General features: G+C 41.9%; 1 protein-coding gene across 2 annotated transcripts in view; it reads left to right on the top strand.

The window, feature by feature from the left end:
• The window catches only part of LOC139336209 (leucine-rich repeat and fibronectin type III domain-containing protein 1-like protein), a 169,070-nt gene that overhangs the window by 77,540 nt on the left and 73,838 nt on the right, over positions 1–17,692 (top strand). For both annotated transcript variants that reach the window (XM_070970205.1, XM_070970204.1), the window contains exons 3-7: positions 14,287–14,503; positions 15,834–15,985; positions 16,232–16,485; positions 16,656–16,899; positions 17,071–17,228. In XM_070970205.1, the coding sequence (XP_070826306.1) occupies positions 14,311–14,503; positions 15,834–15,985; positions 16,232–16,485; positions 16,656–16,899; positions 17,071–17,228 (1,001 nt within the window). In that variant the 5' untranslated portion in view covers positions 14,287–14,310. The remainder of the gene's footprint in view (positions 1–14,286; positions 14,504–15,833; positions 15,986–16,231; positions 16,486–16,655; positions 16,900–17,070; positions 17,229–17,692) is intronic.

Here is a 17,692-nt window from a genome sequence, read left to right as displayed (position 1 = left end):
TGTTTTTGACTGGAGTATTGCTACTTTTACTGAAGTAAAAGATCCAAGTAGTTCTTTCACCACTGAACAGCAGTGAAAAAGAACTATTGACCATCAGTCCCCACCAGTGAGGATCCTGCCCAGGACGGCCGCTGATTCAGCACCATGGACAGCGGCTGTGATAACTGGAGCTCCAAAATGTTGCATAATGGACAAAACGCTGCAAAGCATATCACCTGTTACCAATGATCCTGTTCACCTGTGGAATGTCCATCTATTTTTTGGTTGTATGAGAATGTCCTCAACATGTTTATGATCATAAGAAATGACCCACCTATGACCTGAATGCGCATGATATTTGCTTATGCTTAAATTGGATTCTGCAATACAAACCCAGCGCTACACTATCCTGCATGCTAGCACAAGTGTCTGAGTTTAGCTTCTCCGTTGTCACCCTGATGTGTGTTTACGCTGCTCTATCACCCCATAGCCTGTCTCACAGTCCTTTCTATCCACATGTGTGACAGTCTACCCCACTGAGCTGTGACCCTCACTCAATGGCATCTCAAGGCGTGCCATACATTTCGCCTTTGTACGTTCTCATAGGTATGAATATACAACATGCCAGCACTTATGGCGTCAAAGGTAAATAACTTAATAGATTTCCCACCCCAGGCCTCAGATAAAAAGAGAATCAAAATATTCTATTGAAGCTGAGAAGCATGACAGCCATGTAATTCCCTAAGCTGCCTCTGAAAGCCATAATATTCATATTTCTTCATAGCAATAAAACCATATTACCATATGAAGGCCATAGGATAATATTATTATCAGCCAGCTCTCTGTGTGTGCTTCTCCAGTGGCAGGGATCAGTTCAAAGCACAGCCCAAAGCATGCGTGCATGTGTGTGTGAGAGAGAAAGATAGTGTGTGCATGAGTGTACTGCGTGTCTGCGCGTGTGTGTCTGTTTGTATCTGTGACTGAGTGTGTGTGTGATCACTCCCCTGAAGCGACAGCTGCACGCCGAGTTCCTGAATGGAGAAAGCTTCTCTGTGATGACTACCAAGTGGCACACATGACTCCCCAACCTCTTTTCTCCTCTCCTTCCTCACCCTTTCTACTTTCTTCTCCCTTATCTTTTGTGTTTCACTTTACTCCCCCACCAGTGATTGTATGCTGATTGGCGTCTTACTTCCCCATGTTTCTGTTGTCCTCTCCTCATCTTCGCCTCCTCTCCTCTACTTATTTTTGCCCTATCAGTTCTACTTCTCCCATTCCTTTTTCTTTTCTATTATTACAACCCAATCACCATAATCGCAGAATCAGAAATGCTCGCTGCTGCTTCCTGCAAAATGAGACGCATCTGTCACAGCCAAACCTGCATAAAACCTCGAATAGGAGCAGAAAAGAGAGAGAGGAAGGAAGGCAGGAAAGAAGGAAGAAAGCGATGGAAGACAGCATAAAAGGAATCAAGCAAGGGGGAAAAAAAGAAAGAAAGAGAAGGATGGAAAGTGATTAATGAAGAAACCATTAAGAAGAGGCAAAGAGAGTAAGAATGAAGGGAAACCTGATGAAAAGAAAAGGCCTATATTTAGTAGTGTTTCAGATTGGGAAGTGTTTGATGTCAGAACCCTATTAGCTACAGTAGTGAGTATTTGGAGACATCTTGCTGCGTAGACAAAGTGTGGGGGTGTGTATGAGCGAGACAGATGGGATAGATGGAGGGAAGCGAGACAGAAAACGTTGTAAGCATGGCCCCTTGGCTTGTGAACCTCAAGGCTACGGTATCAGAAATCCGCTCATGGCAGGTTCACGTAACACATTGGTTGTATTTGTTGTCTTTCCCACTTCTGAGACTTTATTAAAATCAACCCGCTAACATCTCGCCGTCAGCTTTTTAAAGTTTAATATTTATTCAAGGTCGACTTGACGAACTTGACTGTCGGCTTGTTCAAGCATATCAAACACCTGATGATCAAACAGCTTCCACATCTTCATATTCCCTTGGCTGCTTTGGTTGTGCTTACAGTGCAGTCATGTTGATATTGTCGCTGTCTTTGTCGCTGGTTTGCATTTCCTCTCTGCTATGATTACCTCTTTGCTACACGTCCTAACACTCAAATCAGTGGAATAGGACTAGAAGTGACTGCAAGCTTTGTTGACGGCGAAACAGTACGGAGAGAAATGAGGTTTCACATTTTCAACTTGTGCATTCAAAAAATGTTTTTATGCTTTTTTCCAAAAATGGAAAAAGAGAAGGTTTTTAAATATACATACAGTACTTCACCAGCCTCCACTCCACCAGAAAAAACAAAAAATGAAGAAAAAAAAGGGCAAAGGATGTCAGAGCTGTATGTAACCCCCCCCCCCCAAAAAAAACAAAAACAAAAACAAAAAACAAAAAAACTAAAATGCATTCATTACAAAAAACATGCATGCTATCGTAGGTGGGAAGCAGCAGAGAATTGCTATGACGCGGCAGAAAAGCATTTCAGACATTCGACATTACAGAAGTATAACATCAGCAGCATAACGAAAGCGAGCGAAAGGCCAAAGGAGTTCAAATATTACTTCTCTGCTTTTGAAATGCAAAATCGTTTTAAGCTAACGTTTAAGCAAGCAAAAACAGAGACAGACAGAAGGTTGGACCACACACAACAACAGGCAGAGCTATAAGTTAAATACTGTCGGTGTAAAAATAGAATTATTGATGTTCAGAGCTGACAATTACATCACGCAGCGCTGGTGAGAGTGAGATAGAGGCTGAGATAGAGGGTGTGACGGGAAGTCACTGCACCTCTATCGGAGCAGAAAAATGAGAATGATGTAACACAGATGGCCTCAATTAGACATGAGATGAGAGATGAGAAAGAAGTGCAGAAGAAAGAGAGACAGATAATATATTAAATATTCTACTAAAAGACAAAGAGAGGAAGCAAAAGAGATTATTGGTATCAGAAATGAGACAGCAGCTGGGATGAGTGTGTGTCAGTGTGTGTGTGCGGTTAGCATTACAGTAAACCAGAGGTCGAGGTTAGTGTTACAATGGAGTGCAGTGCAACAAGCATTGATGCACTGAGCTAGCCGCCGCAATCACCTCATTATCTACTGTACTGACAGACAGAGGGCAGAGCGTGAGACAGACGATACAGAGCAGGACAGAGAGGAAGAACACAGACAGGAAAAGACATAAGATGACGGTGACACAAAAGGAGATTAATAGATTGAAAGAAACAGAATTGGTGACAGAACGAAACAGCGAAGAAGAGAAATAAACAGATGGAGGAGAGGAGAGCGAAAGAGTCATGTAACAAAAGAGCCATTAGCAAATGTCTGTTTCCCTTCTCCGCTCAGATCTCTGAAAGACAGCATCTGTGTGTGTGTGTGTGTGTGTGTGTGTGTGTGTGTGTGTGTGTGTGTGTGTGTGTGTGTGTGTGTGTGTGTGTGTGTGTGTGTGTGTGTGTGTGTGTGTGTGTGTGGCTCAGATCCCAGAGGTGTATCAGATCCACATTGGAGATGAGGTTTTGTCTGGGCAACTGTGTGTACCAGCGCCTGTGTGGGTGTGTGTATTTGTTTATGCCACTGTGTGTGTGTGTGTGTGTGTGTGTGTGTGTGTGTGTGTGTGTGTGTGTGTGTGTGTGTGTGTGTGTGTGTGTGTGTGTGTGTGTGTGTGTTTGCAGGGCAGCCAACTTTGCTTGCCGAGCTGCAGAATGATTTAAATGACGGAGGGGGCGTCTTATCAACTTGATGATGTTTACTTTGATAGGACGATGTACCACAGTGTCATAAAATCAGAGTGTAAGCCAGAGGACCAGTGATGCGATATGACAAGTATTTTTAAGAAGAGGAACACAACAGAATAATTGTATTTTTCTGACCTTACAGCTTCCCCCTGGGGTTGCCTTGGATTTCCATTTCTCAGACTAAGTCATTGGCAGTTCCTACTTTTAGAAGGCTGCTTTGAGAGCCTTTCTCATGAAAAATGAGATGATCGACTGTGTCCCATTCGTTTACAACATTGCTTTCCAGAATCCTTGTTTTCCTGGCTGCAGTGTGAAAGTCTTCCCTCAAATATGACGAGACAGACTGCCAACAAACGGGGCATTCGGCTTTCTGAGCCAGTTCTCTAATGTTTGCATTACTTTCTGCTATGTGTAAAGCGTTTCTTCTTTTGGAGAAGCGCCTTCCTCACGTTCTCCTTGAGGCTCATATTAATTGGCTTGCTTTTGCATGTGCACCATGTGCCCAGATATGTTTAACTTTATAGGATTTCCTAATTTGGGTATCTTATGAAATGTTAATGCGACAACTCTCAGCTATGCAGCCATGTTCAAATATCTCGGCGATTGAGGAAAGCAGAAGGTACGGTTTAGTGGGCGAGGGCTGACTGCCAATTCAAAGTCTGCCAAACAAATTTTATTATAACCATGAAGTCATTATATTATACTGCAGAAATCTATATTCAACCTTTCACACCAAGCAGAGCAGTGTCAGAACTGTATTAAACCCACGCTGAAAGCAAGGTTGCAGTTCCAGGTTGGATAATACTAACCCATTCATAGCAACCTGAAACATAGAAACTGTGTTGGCCTCCATGCAGAATACGTCTATTCATGGGATCATACAATGAAACAAAGTCAGCGTGGTTGTGAAGGGCCAGATAAAGTTGAGGAGGAGCATTAATAGCAGAGAGGGGTGATCATTTTGATCACCCACCTTGTGCAACGCATTTAAAATAATTAAAGAGGATAAAAAAAAATGAATTAGGATAAGGAGGGCTTAACCCAACAGCAGCACTGTGCTCTCTGAAATCTATAATACAACGCTGCTTCTGAGGCTGCTGCTGCTCTGGCAAGGATAGGAACTAACACACATTTTCCCATTGATTTGAAGAGGTGAGCAGCACACCTCATACGATAATAATACAGATCTCCACTGAGAAAGTGTGTGCTGTCTCGTCCTCCTCCACGGGAAGGTCAGGGTCAGCTCCAGAACAGCACCACTGGAGCCAACAGGGATTCGGTTTACTGTTTGAGGACACTTTGGCGGGGCGGATCCTTGCTGGCACAGGGTTTTTTTTTTGTACCCCTGCTCCTCCAGGTCCAAGTGTTTGACGACTGAACGTGGAACAGATCGTCAGTTGGACAGATCAAAGGATGCCGATCAAAGATTTATGGCGGGGTTCAGCAGGAGCTCAGAGAAATTTTCTTTGACTTGCCTGAATGCTTAGATGTTCACACGACAGTGCCACACAAAACCATCAACGATTCACTCGATTCCCTGCATAAACATCGACTTAAATAGAAGTAAGGACTGTTAGCTCATTGAGAGCGTACTTGGAGTACTAGGCTACATGCCTCTTTTAAAGGCAACAGCATTCAAATTGGAGCTGTTGATACAAAACACTCACATACAGTACAACACATACAATATGAAATACATGCAATACTAAATAGATACAGTACGCATAAAATACATATAACACTCGCATACCAGAGCCAGTGGTGCAGAGCTGACTGCACTGCCTCACCGCAGACAGTGTTTGCTGTGTGGTTGCTGAACTCCTTTACTCACTTTTTAAAACATACATTTTACTTTAGTTAACGCTATTTTTCAGTTATTTCTTTAATGCAGTGTTTTTCATGAGAGCTGTTAACAGCCTGCTGCACAATTCCCACAGATATGAATTTTGGCATAACATAAGAGCAAAAAATGCTTTCACCCATGTGATGACAGACTCTAGAGTGAGTCTGGATGCACTTTGAGGGTTCGACAAATTATGAGGAAAGTTAAAATTAGACAAATGGTTGTATTTATTTCATTAAAATTTAGTTTAATGGGCCTGTGGTAAAGCTTCTCCCTCTGAGCACATGTTGTTTTTTTATCATAATACCAGGACACTGTTGCAATGCGTATCTTGGACAAAAATAAACTTTGGACCACCACACTGTGACTGCACTGTTTATGCAACACTATAGTGCCATCTCCCTCTCTCTCTCCCTCTCTGAATATATCTCTCCCCCACAATCACCCCCTCTGACGGCAACACTCCAGATTCATTACTTGCGAGATCTCCAGACCAATCTTACACTTTCTCACAGCCCCCATACACACACTCTCACTACACCCCCACAACAACACACACACACACACACACACACACACACACACACACACACACACACACTTCCCACCTCCTCACTGTTACCATCCATGTGTCATTGGCTGTTGCTAAGTTACAGCCCCCACCAAGTTTTTGTGCAGCCAATCAAAGCTTTGCCTTCACCACTGCTTTTGACAGATACCCCATTCTGTTGGAGCACTTTGTTTTTGCTTGAGCTTTATCTCTTTTCATTGCTTTGCCTTGCCCTGCTATCTACCTGTCTGTTCACTCACTCTCATGCTTTTCCATGCTTTTGTCTTTGCTTCCAGTCTCACACATTCCTTAGATTTTTCTTTCCCTCCATCGATTCCAGGAGTAGAACACAACCAGGTTTGTTTATTGATGAAGGCTGTAGATCAGGTGTAGTTTCAGCTTCAGTGAAAGTTGACATATTGGTGATGTGAAAGCGGAAGCTGTACAGATTTGTTTCACCATTAATCACCACTGCATTATACAGAGATTCAGCTGCAGCACAGCTTTGTACACTTATAGGCTCACACATGGGTGCATATGCACAGACACACACGCATGCGCTCACTAAAACACACTCATACCATGTGAACTTTGAGCGTGTGTGTCTGCATGAGTGTGTATGTACAGTACAGTATGTTTGTGTGTACGCAGCAGATGGATGGTGCTGCTTTCGAGGTCGTTAATAACCCAGTGTTCTTGCTAGGGTAGACTGCAGAAATAGATGGAGCACACGCGCACACACACGCACACACGCAAGACAAGGGCTGTTCTTTTGTGCACACAGAAACGTAGACACATAAGCAAGCACTTCTGCACAGCATCAAGCAAGCACTTATAGACAAACTCTTATATCTAGTAATGACGAGTGCATGTTCATGCAGCCATACAGAGATTTATGCACACACTCACAAAAATGTATGCATTGGACACACAAAGGTTTCAGGGTTCATGAACTCAGCTGTGTGTGTATTCAAAGATTCAAATAGGCAAATATGTTAAGCTTTCTGTAAGCACATATGGATAAACACATGAAAACAGTCATGATTTTGCACAGATACAGCAAATTATACACATAAGACACTCTGCAGTGGTTCTGCGAGAAAGCTGACAGGGTAATCCATCTCCATTGTGAGGTGCAGTGTGCTCTGGGAAAGCAGGCTGGACACAGCATAAGTGAGGGGCCAGAAATACACACACACACAAATTGGCACCACATATAACATGCGCAAATATACAACACACCGCAGCATGAACACACACACTGGTACCGAGTGCAAAGATCACACCAGTGGATTATTTCCAATTATAATCTAATGAATGATGGTGCACAGAACCAGGTTGAAGGTGCAATATTATATCAACTATTGCTGAGCCAAAAGTGCACTGAATCTATTTTGATTTCTTGTGTGTTAAATGGAGAAAAGCAAACCGTTGGTGTTTATACCAGAGTGTTATTGGTTTTAAAAGCATTCACATTCCTGGGTCTAAAAATCACACATCTGCAAAAGCAATTATCCCTCACAGTATGATTTGATTTCATATGCAAATACCAATATTGTCACCGACAGACACACAACCATCTTTGAGTCTTCAAACACCTCCAGTAAAATGCTGCATGTGGAGGCACTCACTATTGCTGTCATCTGTTATTTTGCTCATTGGGTAAGCAAACACTGATATTCTCAGAATAATAATAGTTTCAGTGCTATTTTTTGGATTGTATTATAATGTACAGGTTGCATCAATTCACATGTTATAGTATGTTTTTGATGCATAAACAAGATCATTTTTATGCAACAAGTGTGTTCCTTCAGTGGGAGTAAGCCTGGCTGATCAAAGGTTGTCAGTTCAAGTACAATTTATGACCGGAGGCCCTTTAAGTAAATTAGATTCTCTTTAAATTCATGAAGACACAGCATCACATAGCCAGGACCCGGGTGGAGGCAGTAATGGCTGCCCCTGTAAAGGTATCTTTCAATGGGCCATTAAGAAGAAAATGAGATGACATTTGCTTTCTCAGAGGTTAAAATCATGCCTTACCTTGTTAAAGACAGAGATAACAAACTTGGGGGCAGGATGTGAACTCATTTCTGGAACTTGAGATATCATTTTGAAGAATAAGGCCCATAATCCCCTCAGTCTGGGGTATTAGCAGAGCATGTGGGTCAAGTCACCAGGTGATTGTGAGTGTCTTCCACAGGAGGAAGTTGTTCCTGCCTGTCTGAGGTGAACTCTGTGGAGCAGCTTAAATTAAATAAAGCTAAGCCTACATCTTGAGTATTTCCTCATGTCTTTAAATGATCACACAGTCCATTGTCCTCCACCCTCTCACCTCATTTTCCTCTCACTCCCCCGCCCTTTCTTCCTTCACTCTTCCTTTTCTACTCTTTTATGAGTTGTGCTGTTTCCTGTGATCATTTCTTCCCTCTCTTTCGCTCTGCCTCTTCCTCATCTCTCCCTAAGCTTATTTATGTGTGCGTCTTCAGTGATTTGCGTTGGTAATTGCTTCAGACAAATGCTCATCTGTTTGAGTGCGTCTGACCACTGCTAAATTCTGCCTTTTGATCTCACATTCTTTAATGTGAACGCTGTAAACATTGTTGTTGTCTCTTTGTATTCCATTATACTGTAAACGCATTATGTATGCAATGAAATAAAGGGGCTTTGGCCAGCTTTTGGGTACTTTGATCACACTCTTTCCGTCTGAAGAGCAAAGACATAATCAGAATTTGGTCCGCTTTAATTGAGAGGTGACTCAAGCCCATTGCTTCTTCAAATGGGGTAAGCACTGCAGCACTGCAGTCTGCTATATTTGAAATAAACACATTAGTAAAGACACCTGCTTGTTTCCACCAATTGGACGTGAAAAAATGAAGGAAAAAAAAGAGGCTGTGAGAAAAGAGCACAAGGAGCTGTCTTTAATCCTCACAGGTGGAGTCGATATGACCTGTGAAGAACATTTTTTCCTTTAGAAAATGGACATGTGGGGTGTTCTTGCAGTATGTGTTGCTAATTACTGCTGTCTTCATAGCTGTCCAGTTTAGGCTGTTGCACTGCTTTCATTTCCCCCACATCAATGTACCTTTAGCTGTGTTTGAACTCCTTTGTGTATCTCTTGCATTTCCTTTCCATACCTAATGACCATTCTCTTCAAAGGAGTATTTTCAACACACATAGCTATGTGGCGTCCCAGTCTGCTACAATATCTGCCCTGAACACATTGAAAATTACTCTGCCTGGGAGAAGCTGATTGATTCACAAATGCAAAGCAGAGATCATACTGTCAAGCAAAACAAAGAGACTGTCAGCGTGTGTTTGTGTCTTACTTTGCAAAAACATAAAAACATAAACATTTGTCACTGCTGGAGACATCCCCAATGTTGTTCTGACAGCTTTTACAGTCGCTTGTAGAAAATGATTATCAATGCAGAGCTCTCCAGTGTAATTACTGCAAAACGATGCTGGATGTGTTTTCTCTGTTCCTTGTGACTTTCATACATAAATAAACATTATACCAACATTTAATGACCTGACATTTAGCACAATGAGTCTCAAAATGCATTAAGAAATTGATTTTGATGACACTTTTGCTGTTCGTGGATGGTGGCGGTCTGGCATTTGGTGGGCGAATGCAATGTGTGGTCTGATTTACCAGCTCAATTTGATGGTTCTGCTCTGTTTTTGCTCTCTATCCTACAAACCTCAGAGCTTTGTCAAGACTGAGCTCCTTGTTTTTCTTTGTGATTATTATTATTTTTTATTTTTTTGTATTGAAATCAAAATGATGCATGAATATAGTAAATATAAATGTTCTCATATTCCAGCCCTTAGAGTTACTTGTGTATATGATTGGAATGACATGGTCTGTCATGCATTGGCATGGTTTAACATCATTTAGCTATCTCTATGATGATGAAGCTAAAAGTGCTGAAGTGGCACAGCCCTCGGTCTTGTTCATTAAAAACTACTGCTACACTTCTCACCACTGGTACGATCCCTTCCTCCCAGCCAAAGGTGGGCAGTTCTTCATATGGGTACCAACTGGATTAAAAGTGTTGCTGATTTATGGGCTTTAACTATGTTTGTCAGTGGGAGGCACATTTGTGTTTGGCCAAATGGGTACTGAGTGGGTTCTGTTTTGATTTAATGTAAGGCCACCAAGACAATATACTGTATAATGAGCATAACATTCGTCCAACATGGGTGCAGTTTGGGTTTTATGTTGGCCAACGAAGGGTTTAACACAGCTGTGAGCTCAGTGTAGGATTTGCTCACTGTGTGAGTTATATTAATGCATAATTTGACCCATGTTGTTTTGCCTGTACTATATTTCACCCACATATGCAGCTGAAATGGACTCTGGGTAAAATGCTCATTCTAAGCCACAAACAAACCCCTCATGGCTTTACCAATCAGAGCTGTAGACAAGACTGCTGAAGTTGAGTCAAAGACCAAGTGCAGTAGGGTCCAAGTTGAGATCTAGACCAAGTCATACCCCTGCAGATAGTTGTGTGGGGCAGCTGTTGCTAAGGAGGTAGCGCGGACTAATGAGAAGGTCTGTGGTTTGAGCCCCGGGTCACTGAATTACTCAGAAAAACCCATGTCCATAATTGAAAAGCCTGAAAAAAACACTTAGTCTGGATGTGTGGGAGAACCAAGTGAGGCATGCCTAAATGTTTGAAAAGAGTTATTACCATGCTATAGACTATGAGAGTGGGAGAACCAAGTGAAGGATTTGCCCATTTGAAATCACCATTGATACCAATTTCTGCAACATAAACACATTAAAGATACATTACAATAAAGCCATCAGCGAACTGAGTGAGACAGGGTGAGCGATGGATGATGCGGGAAAAACATGAAGTGAGCATGGAGAGACTGAGGAAGTGGTCCTGCATGATAGATGATCATGAGAAAAGCAAGGGAGTGAAAATGAAAGCAGGAGGGGAGGATTAGAAATGAGACTTACATCCTCTGTAGGATAAACTAAGGTCTAAGAATGGGGGTGGCGGGGACTAAGTCATAAAAAGTGAAGTAAGGGAGGGCAGGGGAAGAGTGACCAGAAGCAAGTCATATATACAACACGAGGACTGAGAAGCTGCCAGCAAATTACACAACACTCTTTGTATAATGTGATGTATTCACATGGGCATAAAAATAGGGATGACGGAGTGAGTAAAGAGAGAAAGCATAGAAATGATTGAGAAAACAACAGGTGAATGATGTGTTGTATGAGGGGAATGAGATTGAGAGGTATGGCAGAGGGAATAATCAAGCGTAATGGAGAGAAATATATTCAGCGACATGGAAAGTGTAATGGAAAGGCTGATAGCACAACTGAATTGTCCATGCGCATGTCATTTACAGCTACTCATCGATTCTGCTCTGTGTTTTACATTGTGGGAGGATGGAGAACGTGAGGTATCAAATTACAGCTATTTTTAGCGGGCTCATAGGATTGCACTTTGATTTGTTTGTCTGTACATATTTGGCAGATTCACTGTACTGGATAATACAGGGAAATCTAAGATAAAGAGAGAAAAGTGCAGAGCAGTGCACTTGCGATGCTGTCGTAGGTTGTCATCCTTTGATAAAAAAATGTTCTGTTCTGAGAGGTTTAGGAGTATCAAGGGAGGAGCAGAATCGAGGAAGAGTAGTGCACACAGGCCTCCTATTGAGTACAAGTTCAATGCTATTGATTAGCTAGGTAGTCAAACTGGGCAGGCTAATATACTTCTGCCTACTGGTCCACACACATATCACACCAAGGCCTTTGAGTCATGTCTGTCATGTTCGAAGGTCCGTATTTAGCTGCCTGGTTTAACTATGACAGGTAGAAGTTGATCCTCAGGGACTTCGGTGACGCTTAGAGCAGATGGCTTAAAGACAACACAAACTGCATCCATGTAGCCCAGGTGTTGGCCAGAAGCCAGGTTCAGTTAGTGTCGGTGTTCAGCAGTTGAGTCACACCTGCATTTTAAATACGTCTGAGGCAATCCTCTTTAAAGTGGTTAAAAATGCACACCCACTGTTTAAAATAAGCTGGTCAGACACTCTTTATTAGAGGTCTGTATTCTTGGCTTGTGTAGACTTTGCTGTGCAACAGTTGTTGACTGCAATGCAGGGTGACGAACCATGAAAATTTAATGGGTTCAACAAGGAGAGCAGGTGGAAAGAATTCCACATCGATGATCCTCTGTGATTACCAGTCCTTGCTAATTTGTAGGGATGTACATCATGAGAAAACAGAAAAGCTTTTGTGATCGTCCCAAAATTTGGATTTTTTTAAAAATTCTTCTGGGCATGAGAGTCCCAAGGAAATGTCAGGTTAAATTTCATGTTGTACTGAGTCATGCTGACTCATGCCAACCATGAGTATAGTGAGAGCCCAATGAGCTCAGGCCAAAAAAAAAAAAAATAAATAAAAAATCAATACAATAAAACAGTGTTTTTGAGTATTTTGTAGGCTGCTTGAGGTTTTTTTTTTTTTTTTTTTTAGCTTGATTAAGTGATTTATTAAGGTTGCATTAGGTAGCTGTAGCTGTGTCTAAATGCAATGAAAAGGTCACTATTACAAACTGGGAAGAAAACAGGGTCTATTTAAGGTTTAACAGGAAGGCATAAAAGGGTCTATTATTGACCATATTCATCCCGTTTATGATCCACATAGTTGTGGATTTACTCACCACTATGAAACACTTACGAGCTGATTCTGTTCTCCCACATTGTATCACAGACCACAGTCGTATGTGTGCTCATCTTGCAACAGCCGTAACTGGGTTTGACAAAGTGCATGACTCAAACGTAAGACTGCAGACAGAACACAAACCCGCAGCCTTATATGAGCTGAATAGAGATTTAATACATTTTAACGAGCCTTCATTCAGCATACAAGCTGAGAGATGCAAATAAGCCTTTTACAGATATTAACCTCTAGTTTGCTTTGCTGTCATCATTTCCATAATCATAATGAAAATACAGTGCACTGCTCCCAACAGGTACATGCTGTTGCCATAATGCAATCCTGACACCAAAATTGAAGTTTACCACTGGGTTGATGCTCCACATATATTACATCTTGCAAAAATATTAAACAGGTAGCAACGAGGAAAAGTCCCCAGTGTGCCTCAGGAAAATTGCCAGCTCAGTGTGCACCCGCACGATGACAGAGCCCATTACGAGCTCACAGTATTGTGTAATTTAGTTCGGCTCCTGAGCAGTGCCGTGATCTACTTCTCACTCTGCTCTCGCTGTCCTGACTTTATTGTGAAACTAAAAAAGGAAGTGTTTTAAAGGGAGTGTCATGCTCAATAGGCGTCTGGCTGGAGGATTACATGTTTAGCTCAACTGTGCAAGCAGAGATCAAAGAATTATACTGTATATACCTACAACAATATTCTGCTCGTGGTACTTATCTGTTTTGTTATTTGTCTGGAAATAGTAACACTTGCCAGGAACACAGGCATTAAACTCAAATGCATTCTTTTTGCTGATACTTTTAACAAAATAAAAAAAAGACTTTATTTTGCCAGAGGCATAGACTATAAACTATGTCAATGTGGCTCAGCATGAAAAGGCAGTAAATTTGACTTACATAACGGAGCTTGTAAAACTATGTGTAGAAGACCACAGTTTGAGATTAGCTCACATTACTTTTTAAAGTGTTTTTGATGTTCCTGTATTAAGTCAGGTTGTTAAAGAGCACAGGCAGTTGCTGGTCAACTCAGCTGCAGAGCTATGCTCAACAAGGTGCTGCTGTTTGCAGGCTAGCCAATTTATCATGCTACAGAAGACATAACTTGAAAATGTTTATTTCCCTGACCGGAGCAATTGAGCACATTTTCCATTTAATAGGCAAATTGTACTTCCGAATTGCCGGATTTGGCTTATTGTCTCCTGATCTGCGTCACTTGTGACATCAGTGCTGAATACATTTGACAAATGTTTAAACTAAAGGTAACGATAAACTAACCTAAGAACCTTTCATTTTCTTGAGAGTGCGTTAGCTTTACATATACAGAAATGTTTCCAAATGTAAATGGTTGATCTCCTTTGTGGCTGAGTAGGTCTGCAGGTCAGTGATTCAGCCTTGTTTTTTTCACTTCTCACCAGCTGGCTTGTCTTTAGTGACTATCTTCTCAAGTCATTGCTCATGTCCTTCTGTGTTCCAGTTGCCCTGTTCCCAGTGGAGGATAATGGAACGGCTGTGGTTTTCTCTGCTGTTGCTGGCAGCAGCATGCAGGGGACAGCCGTGTCCGAAACGCTGTATGTGCCAGAGTCTTTCTCCGTCGCTCGCTATCCTCTGCTCCAAGACAGGCTTGCTCTTTGTTCCTGCTGCCATTGACCGACGCACAGTGGAGCTACGGCTTCAAGAAAACTTCATTACAGGTAATGTACCTGTCAATCTGCCCTGTAGTCCATTTAGCCATCAATCAAGACAGGGTAATAAGACATTTTGCATGGTTCAGCCTGTTCATCATCATCAACCATCGTGCTAAATGATTTCCTCAAGGGGGGACTTTGATCCAGTGGACACAGATGTACGCAGGCTTTGACATAGGTTGTAGCAGCTGTAGCAGCACTGAAACAGCAGCATAGTCACAGCAAAAGAGTGAGCAATGATTCACTCACACACAACTGCTGAAATTCAAAGGACACATGCAGTGAGTACAGTTATGTCACACGTGAATGTAACAAGCATGCTGTAATTGGCTGTATACGCACAGTGTGATAGCACTGAAAACAAATGTTGGCTAAAGTCACAATTGTTTTATGTTGGCCTCTACATGACAAGAAGACATATTCCTCATGTGTCTGGATAGTTCTTTTCAACTTTCTTTCTTTGAAAACTTTTTTGTTTTGTGGTTCAGCCTAACAAATCTCATTCATGATTCATCTCCTCCTCATATCAAAGAGTTCTCTTGGATACTTTGAAATGTACTTATTCTTAAGAACTGAAGTGTTTCTTTATCCTTTTATTTTAATCTGGATTCCCATTAGCTCCCACCAAGGCAGCTACCTAATCTTCCCAGGCTTCACTTAAAAGAAATTCTATTCCATAGTTCACCAAAACAAAAGACACACAAGCTAAAAAAAGACTGTTTTCACAGGGTGCAGAAATTTGATGAGCCATTAACAATGTGACACAGCCGTAGTTATGTAAGTCACATTGTTCACGCCCAAATCAATTTCAGTTTAGCACTACACCATGCAAAACATGATTTATTTTGAGGGATACCAGATCTGCCATCAGCTGACGTTCTTAGTGTAGGTTGCCAAAAAGTTAATTTTTAAGGAATTAGTAAAAGCACACTTGGCATCATAGGATCCAGGCTCTGGACGCTCGAGGCTAATTAGGCATGGACTATCTTAGGCACGGTCAAGCTAAAATAAAATATGATGATTTTCATGTGACAGCAGTCAAATGGTTGCCTTGATCATAGCAGTGTGTTCAGCAAGTAAAAGCAGATTACATTTCAGTAAATTTAATTTAATACTCACTTTCTTCCTGTTTGTCTTATACCGGTTCTCCCTGTCCATGTCAGAAGAAAAACATTTTATAAAAACCATGCAACATTACAAATCTGAGTCAGCCACTTTATAAGAGGTTCTTTTGTGATCATCTGTGCTTTAATACCTATTTAGTATTGTGATATATCTGGCCACTTAGGGCTTGGTTTATGGAGTCTGTCTTTGTGTTTATTCCACTCCCTCTCAGCTGTCCGAAGAAAGGACTTTGCCAACATGACCAGCTTGCTGCATCTGACCCTGTCCAGAAACACCATCAGTCAGATTCTCCCCTCTGCTTTCAGTGACCTGCGGCGACTGAGAGCACTCCACCTAGACTCTAATAGATTAACTGTGATCAAGGTAAGACTGACAGATGGATGGCTGGTTGGCTTAATGATGATAAATGGGAATGAATAGTCAGATGAATCAATTGATTGGTAAACAGACTTAGAAGCCTCGGACACACACATCGAAAGGGAGGACGGTGGTGAATGGATACGCACAATGCAAGGAAGGTATAGATAACAGTACAGTAGATGGATACAGTATCTTTTGATGATATTATTGTGAAGCTTCTGACAGCCTTTTCACTTTTTTATCGACCAGGATGACCATTTCAAAGGCCTGACCAACCTTCGTCACCTGATCCTAGCTAACAACCAGCTCCACTCCATATCTCCCCATGCCTTTGATGACTTCCTGTCCACACTGGAGGATCTTGACCTAAGTTACAACAACCTTGCCCAAGTGCCCTGGGACACAATCGGGCGCCTAACCAATGTCAACACCCTAAATATGGATCATAACCTCATAGAAAATGTTCCCCAGGGGGTCTTCACCAACCTGCACAAACTGGCAAGGTAAACAGATTGATAGCAGAAAGGACGAAGGAGTAAGTGGATGATGCATAGATGCACTGGCTGGTTTACTGATCAACTGAATAAATTAATCAAATGCTAATATTTGTGTCTCTCTCTTTCTCCCACTCCTCTCTTGTCCATCCCTCATCTTCAACCCCACCCTTTCACAGGCTAGACATGACGTCCAACAAACTGAAGAAAATTCCCCCAGACCCGTTGTTCCTGAGAATCCCAGTTTATGCCAAGTCCAAAGGCTCCCCCCTCTCCTCCCTGGTGCTGAGTTTTGGTGGCAACCCCCTTCACTGTAACTGTGAACTTCTGTGGTTGAGAAGACTGACCAGAGAAGATGACCTTGAGACATGCGCCTCTCCCCCTGACCTCAGTGCCAAGTACTTCTGGACAATACCTGAGGAGGTGATGTTTTGAGCTTTTCCTTTGTGTAACAGCAAACTATTAAAAATCTTGTCTCATAACCTTGAAACCAAGACAGACCTTTAATAATTTAAATATCACAGAAAATAATTCAGATTTGGAAAAAAAGAAAAATGTGTCTGAAGTATGACCTTATTCATTTTGACCCTATAGGAGTTTATTTGCGATCCACCTGTTCTGACACGCAAGTCACCTCATACAGTGGCTATGGAAGGCCAGCCTGCAAGCCTGAAGTGCAAAGCGAATGGCGACCCAGAGCCTGAAGTCCATTGGATCAGCCCTGAGGGGCGACTTATATCTAATGGCTCCAGGTACCAGGACTTTTTCTACACAGTCTTATAGTCTTGGTTGATCTACAACAGAATACTTTTCTCCATAGGCCTTAAACTAAAGGCAAGATGTTAATTTAGTGAATATGACTTGTCCTCCAAGAACACCGTTCCACTTACACTCATGTCAGAAACCTGGCAACCCAGTTGGCAGGTGCAAGAGGGGGGTTGTTTAAACATTTTTCCCTGCACTTCTCAAGCTCAGTACTATGTATGTGCCAATGTGCAACCAAGTCAAAAAGACAGTGTGTCTCGCATAATTTTTGTCTTGGCTGTAGTGGTAGGCTGTAGGCGCAACTCATGTGGGCCAACTCTGAATCAGGATTTTAAGATAGTTGTTGAGGTCACACCTTTCTCACATTTCCATCTGGTAACCTAGTTGGCATACATGTCAAAAATGTGGGTTTCTAGTCATGGTGTTACATATACAACATCAGGTATAAAAT

Source organism: Chaetodon trifascialis, chromosome 9 (genome assembly GCF_039877785.1).
Source record: "Chaetodon trifascialis isolate fChaTrf1 chromosome 9, fChaTrf1.hap1, whole genome shotgun sequence".
NCBI lineage: Eukaryota > Metazoa > Chordata > Actinopteri > Chaetodontiformes > Chaetodontidae > Chaetodon > Chaetodon trifascialis.
This window is presented reverse-complemented; position numbering and strand designations above follow the sequence as displayed.